The sequence below is a fragment of the Condylura cristata genome, unplaced genomic scaffold (assembly GCF_000260355.1).
Source record: "Condylura cristata isolate star-nosed mole 26May11 unplaced genomic scaffold, ConCri1.0 scaffold00010, whole genome shotgun sequence".
In the NCBI taxonomy this organism is placed as follows: Eukaryota; Metazoa; Chordata; class Mammalia; order Eulipotyphla; family Talpidae; genus Condylura; species Condylura cristata.
Window position 1 is genome coordinate 23,960,501 of NW_004567111.1, and position 11,106 is coordinate 23,971,606.

Consider the following 11,106-nt stretch of genomic DNA (forward strand, 5'->3'; position numbering starts at 1 on the left):
CTCTCCCAGATTTCAGCTCACTGTTCTTTCAGTTATTCATTTTGCTTTTGATTTTTTTTTTCTTAATTTTGTTTAGGTCTAACATTGCAAGCATTAATAATATTGCTGCAATCTGCAATGGGTACTGAATACTTAGTATTCACTTTAACATGCCTTCTATTATGAAACACTACACAGTCTCCTTTTCCTTTTCCATCCTGACTTTTTCTCTATAGATGATTTCACTTGTCTTACATTCTATAATTTTTGGAAAGTAGGTATTTTGTTTAGAATGACACTACTAGCAACCTCACTTTTTACATATTAATAATGCAGACACCATTGAGATTTACATAGTTAAATGAATTCAGAGGACTCACAAATTTGGTAACACTATAATCTATATACTTTCTATATCTCTAAGAAAGAAAATAATTATACCTAAAAGTATTAAATGATATTGTTCAAGAGATGTGAACTGACTTGTAGTGATGATACACTAACAAATTGATCAAATCTCCCTGCATTTTTCTGATAGCAAATGTAATTCAAATTCATGCCTGACTCTAAATAGAAGTTGATGCATTTCTTAGATTTGATGAATCATTTGCAGGTATTACAAGCTCAAGTATGCATCCACTGGCATACTTCTATAGCTATACATTCATTCACTTTTAAAAATTACAAGCAATTTGAAGACATGAACTTTACTTTTTTTGTTTGTTATTTATAGTATGTTTTCAGTAAATATGTACTATATTTAAGTTGCTACATATTTGATTATCCTTAGTGTTTATACAAAATGTACAAATATCAATGTATAGGAAGCATTGACTATAAAGCTTAATGCACTATTTATGAATAAAAACATAATGGTGCAAATTAAGAGCATTTCTTAACTTCTGTCCAAATCAAAATGATCAATAAGATACTTGTAACATACTTGTGGTATAAACAAACAACAAAAGAAATAGCAGAATGGAGTCACTCATGAGGGATTCCCCTAAGACTTATTAACTAACTTAATGATAGCTTTCACCTCTCCCAAAAATGTAACGTAAACCAATCACTCTGAAATTTCCTGATTAGCTCTGAGATAATCATCAGGAAAAGATAGATCTGCCTTGCCTAAGTGAAGGTGGCTTTGCTTATCTGTATTTTCTTTTGCTAATAACTTTGGGCCATCTGCTTTTTGGCTATGAAAACCTTTAATTCTATGCAACCTCTTGCAGAACCTTGCTAGATAGGATGAAAAACAATTCATGAATAAGACCAATTAGATCTCTAAATTTATTCCAGTGAATTTTGTTTTTAAACAAAAATAAAATTTTACATATGATAGTGATTAGAAGTATATATTAGTTAAGAAATGTGTCACTGATTTAAAAAAAAAATCATTATTCCCAAATGCTTAAGTACCAAAGACAAATACAGATTCATAGTATCTTTCACTGCTGAAGCTGCTTATGAGATAAATTATTTAGTTAGAGGCAATATTCTATTTAAAGTTTGCTTTTCAAATCTTCAAAGGCATATAATGTCACCATAAGTAATGCTTTTTTGGTAAGAATCTTATTTCATGGAAGGAGTCTCAATATAGGGTGGAAGGTGTTTTTAATATGTATATGCAAACTTCTCTCTGCAAGGGTCTCTCCTAGGAAGATCTAATCCCCTTATTTCTTGTCACTAGAGAATGCAAAGTAAATCTGTCACATTCTGTCTGCAGGTCTAGAATAATGCATGTGTTTCTGAAATGGATTTATTTCTTCTTACAACAAACAAATAAACTAGATTATTATCTCCCTATCTCCTGTCTCTCTAATCTCACCCATTCAGGTCACTACTGTCAAATCAATTTACCATGACTTTTACCATGATCATTATACACAAAACAAAATAATGAAAAAAAAAATAATTAGGTCCCTAGCCACCCAAATAGAATCAAATATTCTTTACCAGCACAATATCTATCCCTTTCCATTCACCTTTCTAAATTTAACCAGCTTTCCTATTTTTTTTCCCTGTTGAAAATGTCTTCAGTGCTTTTCACAAACCTTCCTTTGCAAGGGGACAGCTGCAACAGCTCTATGCCTGCCTGTGACTCTGAGGTGGGGGAGGGCGGTGACTCTTTTTTCCTTTCTCCATTGTCTAACAAATGTGTCCTTTCAAAATAATAATAATAAAAGCCTTGATATGTTAAATTTAATCTTTATCAAATTTCAGTGCTTTCTTCCTTGGATTTGAAGTTCTGTGCTATTTGCAGTGTTACTCATAAACATATGCTGGCTTATGCTTCAATGTTTATCTCATTTTATTTCCTTTTCTTTGTTTGTCTAACCCTACTTTAATATTTCCCCAGTTTGGCTTACTTTTTCTTCTTCTATATTATAGCTTTCTGTGTTTACCAATTTTATTACATTGACCTAGTTTTATTAACAACCTGTTTTTGAACATATTTATTTTTCCAAAATATGAAGTTCGAACATATATATGTTAAAAAAATCATATAATGGAATGTCCACATAATCATCTAGTTTTTATTGTGAATGTTATGCTACATTTGCCCTATCAAGTATTTATCCATGTATTATCTCTGTATTCATTGATCAAATTTTAAAAACTATTCAGTTAAATAAACATTATATAAGACACTAGAACTTGAATATTACTAACTATTTTAAATATTTTAGAACTTTAGATAAAATTAACATATTGAAGAGCACACATTTTTTGAACTCTACTTCTTCTTTCTGTTACATAGATAATGGATGTTATTGATGATAAATTTCTCTACTTCAAATGATAATTTAGGGACATAAGTTTCTTCTATATTCAGATTCTGCCATGTAAAATATTGAGTAGAAGTTTTCATATAATCTTGGAAGTGACCCATACCATTCTTCCTCATATTCCATGGGCTAAAATTCGGTCATATTGTTGATATAACTTCTGTGGTAGGTGGGTGGTTAGAAAGGATCAGGTAGCTTTGTTTTCAGAAATAAGAGGTGTATCAGCTAGCAATCTCGGCTACACTTTTTTTTTTCCCCCTCACCATTTCTTAGTATCCTTTGTCCCTTACCATTCTCCACCTTATTCAACTCAGAGGCCTAAAGATGTTTATTGATATTTACTGGTTTTTGAAAGTTTTTACCAAGGTAGAAAACATTAATATTATTCTAGAAATTCCCACATACCTCTCTTCTTCCTAATTCCCAAATTCCTCATCTCCAAATACAGCTACTCCTCTATTTTTCTTTTAATTTTAATTTTCCTAATCTTAAATTTCATATAAATGCAACTGCATATTTTTGCCATTTGAGCTTTTGTGTATTAGTGTAATATTTTGTGATTCATCCATGTTTTGAATATCAATAGTTCATTCTTTTAATTGTTTAATAGCAATCTCTGTACCCATTTACCTTTGGACAGCTGGAATAGTTCCTGTTGGGTTATTATTAAAAAAAATGTAAATAGCTATATATGTTTTAATTTTTTGGTCTTGGGACATTTATTTTCAAGAGCTAGATGAGCTTTTATAAGACACACAGTTCATTAAAAGATATGCCTGGAAAACATAAAAAAAATCCTCTATAAAGTTATACAAATTAATTGTAATAATTAAAAAAAACGGAAAACAATGAACACTATACACCAAAGACATTTATTTTATGGGATGGAGAGGGTAATGGATTGGGAAAGGTACATGGGACTATGGTGGTGGCACACAGGTGAACTGGTGGTCCACAGGGATTACAACTGAGATGGAAAATGAACAAAATGAAGAAATATGTAAAAATAAATATAAAAAAAAAATGTTTTACATACTGGGTAACAACCTGGCCTGCCTGGCATTTCTTATATAAAATATTCTTTGACTTTAGAGTATTTCTACTACATGTCAACATTTTCAAATAATTTGTCAGTTATTTCACTAAAGTTAGTCTAATGCTTTAAAGACTTTTTTCCCCCCCATGGCCATGTGTTCAGTGCTAATGTGGCTCAGGAATCGAAATGTACACTTGTAGATAATTCTCCATACACATTAGGATACACCCACCATGAAATGATTTAATAGCTAGAGCAAAATTCATGAATAAATACCAAAGGGGAAAAAAGCACATTTAATTTACTCTGTTACACTAGAGTCAAGTTAACTACACATATTGCTCAAGAAATGCAACTGTACCCACCAAGAGAGAGATAATGATCTGAATGATGATGCAAATGGCAACCTCAATTTCTCTGGGGTAAGCAAGAGATTGAAGAACTGAAAATGAATTTGCCTCAGAAAGTCCCAGTATAGGTATCATGTGGGAGCATAGTTGTACACTTAATTAGTGTTTTTTTTTATATAAAAGCAAACTATATAAAAGAAAAAGTATTCCATTTTATATCTATAACAAAATACTATAGCAAAAATGTTTGCGTACTGGTTTTAAACTTTTGAAAATACAATTATGTGTATTTTATCTAAGTTCACATTATTATGCATTTATTAGACATATGATTAAGAAAAATCATTTTTTATTTCAGCACTTTAGGTGTATTGTTCAGATGCTTTATTAGAAATATAAGTGATATTTTAAAAAATTACCATTTTTGGACTTTTGGTTTATGTACAGAGTGTAGCCTAATCCTAAACACTCATCAACATTAAATACTTCTGGCACATGGCACTTACTCACTGTAGTAAAACTGAAACAATTATGTGCATGCACCTCTTAATATTTGGAAATAAAATGAAATATTCCAAAAGCTGATGTTCTTTACAGATACTGGTAATGAGGATATTCTAATCTCTTTAAACACTATGAGAAATATCAGGGCAAGGACACATGTTAAAGATGTAATTGAGGGCTCTCTCTGGTGTCAAAGCAGGTTAAAGCACAGCACTGAGAAGCTAAAGCCATCTCAGCATGAGTTCCATCCCCACCTGTCCCAGAGGAGACCACATGGTGCGGCAGACCTCTCCTGACTGGCCACTGCTCCCCTCAGCAGTGTACTTCACCAGTCAGCATGTTCTGCTCCCTACTCTGTCTCTGGGGAATCACCGCCCATGCACCTCTGGCCTGTACCCCAGTTCTGTATGCATAAATAAATAAATCTTTTAAAAAAATAATAAAAAGTGTAGTTGAGGGCCCTCCCTGGTGGCTCAGCAAGTTGGAGGGCAGCACTGCAAAGCTCGCCAAGGCCACTTCAGTGTGAGTTTGATCCCTGGGCCTCCAGGTGACCAACATGGAGCAGTGGCCCTCTCCTGTCTCACCTGTTGTTCCTCTCAACAGTATACTTTGAAGAGCTTCCTGTTCTGCTCCCCACTCTGTCTCTGGTGAATTCTCTCACCACCTCTGCACCTCGGCCTATACCCCAGTTCTGTATGTATAAATAAATAAAATACTTAAAAATAAATAAATTTTCACTAAAATAATACATTAATCAAAACATCATAATTAAAAATGCAATTGAGTGCTGATTTAATAAATGCTGGTGGGAGTAATATTTTGAATTATAATTATTTATTACTGGCTATTTTTATTTAGATAAGCCTCTACTCATTGATGTTGGGAATTTTAAGATCCATAAAGCAAATCTAGTCAAGAAGAAAGGCTTTAGTATTATGCTTTTTAAATCTAGGTGAAGATCATGAATAACAAGTTCACTTATAAAAATGAATACTTAAGTTTTGTGTATTTGATGTGTATATATTTAACTCTCTATATTATATATTATTATTATTATTATTATTATTATTTGAATTTTATGTGATAGAAAATTTCAGTAAGTCAGTGTCTTTATTAGATAAGAAGTTTAAGGACATTTAATATTATTATACAGATAACTAAATATGGTATATCTATTGTAATTCGATAAATGGTTTTCATATGCTATACTATTCTTAACATTTGTTTGGAGTTTTGTCATTAGGTTCTAGTTGGAAGTGTTACACATAATTTCTTTTTAAAGTGGTTTCTTAATAGGAAAGGAACCTCTCCCGGTGACCATTTCCAATATCTACCTCTGAAGCAGGGGCAGAAATAACTAATGGTTTTATGTACTTGTCAGTTTGAGACATTATAATAACTAAAGTCATTTTTTAATAGCTCTTGCACTTCAAATAGAAATGTGACTTTTTGATACTGAATAACATTGCTTTCTATCTCCCAAATTAAAAATGATAGATATTGTGGAATTTTTATATCAAATCCAATCTCCTGCTTTACCTGCTCATCTGCCTAAGAACATTCTTTGAAGTACTCAGAGTACATCAAACTGTATGAAATTTGCTCAGGAGGCCTAATAATGTAATTACAGGATGGGGGGTGGGATTTAAATCTCCTGTGGCAACCTCAATCAATTTCACATGGAAGTGAAGTTTGGTTCTACTGCTATTTCATTTCCAAGTTTATCTTTTTTTTTTTTTTAGATTTATTTATTTATTCGTACAGAACTGGGGTACAAGCCAGAGATGCGGAAGGTGAGAGGATTCACCAGAGACAGAGTGGCGTGCAGAACAGGCAGATCAATGAAGTACACTGCTGAGGGGAGCAGCAGGGGGGTCAGGAGAGGTCTGCTTCGCTGTGGTCACCTCCGGGGCAGGAGGGGATCAAACTCATGCACAAGTGGCTTAAGCTTCTTTGTGCTGTGCTTCAATCTGCTGCACCACTAGGGAGATCATTTTGCTCCAAAGAAACTAAGCAAAATTGAAATGCTATATATGGCATAATTACTTTCTTCTGTTTACCAACTTAGGTGTAAGCGGAAACATAAAAAGGAGCCCAGCTAGTTAGAGACTGGTCATACATAATTGGTGGCACGTCAAGACCACTGGATGTGGTGACTCTTCCCTAAAAGATGATAGACAGGAGAAGGAGAATTAAGACCATGCTATGTGTACATATACGTTTTCTTCCTAGTTGATATTAAGTGGTGTATATATTTTAATGAATTTCACTAAAGCTTGATCAAATAATTCAGTATCTTTTATGGGTCCTCCCGGTGGTGCAACGGGTTGAAGAGCAGCACTACTAAGCTAGCACAGCCAGTGCACTGCCTGGCCAGGGAGGTGACCCACATGGCGCAGCACTGCACTCCTGCTCCCCTCAGTGTTTCTTCAGTCTGCCTGTTCTGCTCTCCACTGTGTCTCTGGTGAATCCTCTCACTGCCCCTGTATCTCTGACCTGTACCTCAGTTCTGTATGCATAAATAAACACATCTTAAAAAAAAAAAGCTTTTATGTGAACTAAAAGTAATTTTTATAGTTATTAACAAAGTTAGCTATATTTTTAAATAATTATGAAAAATACATATGCAAGAAAGTTTTAGTTCTTATTTTCTTTGAGATATTTTATTGAATAATTTTATTATAAAGTTAACATGTGCCTTGAATTTTCAAATGAGTAAAATTAACAAATTATCTAATTTTAGAGATAATCTGATAATTTTCTATTTGAAGGACTTCGCCAGATCATTTTATCTTGATTTTTCCTCATCATTCTACATCATTATCAGTATTGAAAGGCAAAGATGGAAAGTGAATAGTTAGGTGGAATGAACCATCTTGACCTGATTTTTTACAATCTTATCCTGAACTGGACAAACTGCATTATCAAGAGATTTTAGGGAACAGCTTTTTAAATTGCAATTCCACAACTGAGCATTTAGTTCAAAAGTAATTATATGTCTTTAAGAACATTATTCCCTTCAATGATGTGCCAGAGAAACCTGAGCATTTCTAATTAGGCTGAAATAAGTTTAAGATCCTGTATGACTTTTCTGAAGAAAAGAAAAAAATATATTCAAAAAATTGAAAGCTTATTCCTTCGTCTTTGCCCTTTCAGTACTGCTTCAGTAACTCCAGTCACTTTGCTTCCAGTTCACTACTTTTTCTTTGAACTTGAAGTATATCATTGGACACCACCAATTCAAGGTTATTGGTTTGCACAAAGATATAGAAACAACTCAACACAACAAATAACATGTCAGGCAAACCCTGTTTGATTCTCAGTCACAAAGAATTGTCCTATAGGTCTCTCTTTACTTAAAAGATATTTTAAGGAAACTCATACTTCCCTAAGGTTCTCAGAGGAACAACTAAGAAAAGTAAAAATGTCTGCTTCCTTAACAAATTTAGAATCCGGAAAGCTCCTCATGCATTAAATTAAATTCTGGTTTCTTATAGCCTTGAGTGAGTCTTTAGACGAGGGTCATGCAGATCCTGAAAACCAGGTTCTTAATAAAGAGTGAAAGTTGCTTCTGTAAGGTGGAAAGTGAAACATCTGTCAGTGAAGGTTCCTTTCATAGCCTTATCTTCATTGAAAGAGAATTATTTATGACAGCCTTGACGATAGCCATTTTTAATATCTTTGACGATGCACCAAGATTAAAATGTGTGATATTATTATGTATGATGGTTGACCCATTCCTGGCACACCACTCTTAAAAACCTTGAAATTTCTTGTGATGGGTGTTCTAAGGTAATGTTAAGAAAAGAAGTCGGTTTTCAGGGGGACCAACCACATGATTAGAAGTTTAAAGCTTCTTAGTATATCCCTCTTCAACCTCCAAATAGGGAAGAAGGGATAGAAGTTGATCCAATATTCAATGAGCACAGATTTAATCAATTATAATACATAATGAAGAGACCATAAAACACACACACATACACAGGGTTCAGAAAGCTTTCAGGGATCTGGGGAAATTGGCACACTAGCACAGAGCATGTAGGCTACAGGCTACTTCTCCATAATTGACCAAAGTATCACTCCCATCTGGATGTTCATCTGTGCACTATATGAACATGGGGGAATTTGATATAATATGAAGCATTTCATGTGAAAATGTCAAATGAACATTTATTAAGAAAATACATACATATAAACTTGTAATTATGTTTAACATACATGTCATTTTTTCTGTATAATTATCTTAATATTTAAGCATGTTTTTGCAAAAATAGAAGCTAAATAATAATGGTGGACATATAAACTTTGAGTTTGAGCACTCCTAAGCCATCTAAGATGGCTCTTTCTTTTAACATCAGTGCCAGAAGCTGCTTTTCAAAATAGCGAATTAGCATTTTAATTAAGAGTTGAGGCATTTATCATAAAATATTTAAAACATAAGGTTACAAGTAAAAATTAAACATCCTACATTTCCTAAATTTACTGTATGTTTTAGCATACAGAGACACAAATGATTACTCTGAATTCGATCAATGCATACACACACACACACAGATTATGTGTGTGTGTGTGTATATTTTGTTCTTGTTCTGGTTAGTCTTTCACTGCCGGTTCTTGCTGATATTAGCTACCCTAGATCATTTTAATTGTGGATTTGTAAAAAGTCTTGGAATTTGAGTAACTGAGCTTATGAATATTACATTAAACTTGTAATAAAAAGGTTTTGTGAGAAGACCTAAGGGTCTTTCTAGAAAGCTGAGTAAAAAAGTTTGATCTCCTTTATAGGAGATTTTGTGACATCTATTTTGTCATTTTGGAAAACTTAATTTTCCCTGCTCCAAGATCAAGATAAGTAAGATTGCTAACTAAGTGAACTAAGTGAATTACAGACACTGGAGTAAGTTCTGCTATCTATAATGTCAAAATAGAATGTGTAAGTTTCAATCCCTATTGCTTTCCCTAAAGCACATTTGCTGAAGTAGTATTGTATGTTACTAATCAAACTATTTCAGTATCATTAAACTGCAAAGTAATAGTAATTTTATTCTAATTATAACAATAATTTTATAACTTTATATTTATTTGCATGGGAATTAACACAATATTAAAAGGATTTAATATATCTAATTCAGTATCATTATCTTACTGCTTCTTACATTGGAATGAAAATTAGCATAAACTATATTATTTTTACTTTAATTAACAAACCTTCTCCTATCTATGGTTATATTGCTTATTTCATTGCTGGTTAGACACAAAAGAGTGAATGAATCCACAAAAGACCCTTTTCCCTAGTTTACAAACTTTTATTATATTACAAGTAAAATATATCTTCAATGCTAAAGTAAAAATACATTAGAATGTTGACTTCTGCATTGTAGGAATAGCTACTCATTGAGGTTGAAGTGAAAATGAAAATCAAAAAGTGAAATAATCTCAGTGTTGGTTAGCTTATATCTTATCATGTAAACATTTGTGAATTTAAGGAATTCCAATGTAGATTATTTAACTGAATCCACTGAATCATATAAATTTAGTTTGTACTTTCAAATTTTATTTTATTAATTTATTGTATTTCTTGAATTTATATATAGAATTTTTTGAGAAACTAAGCTAATTTATTTAGACTATAATATGGTTGAAGAGGGCAGATCATCATTTTTTTCTCTAATATCCATTCCACAGATACATTTTCAAAAACAAGTTGAAGAAGACAAGTAAACATAGGTTACATACTAAATTTAACTTAGCAATCTGTTATTTTTGAAAGAAAAAATTAAAGAGTAAAATGGAAAAAAATATTATATTAGCTTTATTTTCAGAATCATTCCAGTAAAATGCAGAGCTTAATTATTTAAAATTATTCATAATTGTTATGATGGGGTTATAATACACATATGTATCCTTTTATAATTGCTAAGGGTGATAGAATGAAATTATAAAATCTACTATTAGAACTATGTCCTTCCTAGCAATCTATTGAACTGATAATTTGCCATAAGACTCTTATGTAATTCTAACAAACTGAACATTTGTCTCTATTTTGGTCATTAAAGTGTCTGCCATGGAAAGAAAATGAAAGAGCAGAATTAAAACTCCCTTTGTTTTTCTGCCATATTTTGTTTGAGAAAAATGAATGTGACAAGATTGTTTTCACAATCTTGTTTTCACATCCTAATTTGTGCTCTGCCTTGATCAAGCTACATGTTGCATTAGTAGTAAATCATGACTATTTGATTTTATGTTTTATCAGGAGCTACAACCATAGAGAAATATGATCTCAGAACAAATCTGTGGATCCAGGCTGGGATGATGAATGGCAGGAGATTGCAGTTTGGTGTGGCTGTTATTGATGACAAGCTCTTTGTAATTGGAGGTAGAGATGGCCTGAAGACATTGAATACTGTTGAATGTTACAATCCTAAAACCAAGACTTGGACTGTGTTAC

General features: G+C 32.5%; 1 protein-coding gene across 1 annotated transcript in view; it reads left to right on the plus strand.

The window, feature by feature from the left end:
- The window catches only part of KLHL1 (kelch-like family member 1), a 215,918-nt gene that overhangs the window by 164,296 nt on the left and 40,516 nt on the right, over positions 1-11,106 (plus strand). The window contains exon 7 of the mRNA XM_004680304.1: positions 10,912-11,101. Within this exon, the coding sequence (XP_004680361.1) occupies positions 10,912-11,101 (190 nt within the window). The remainder of the gene's footprint in view (positions 1-10,911; positions 11,102-11,106) is intronic.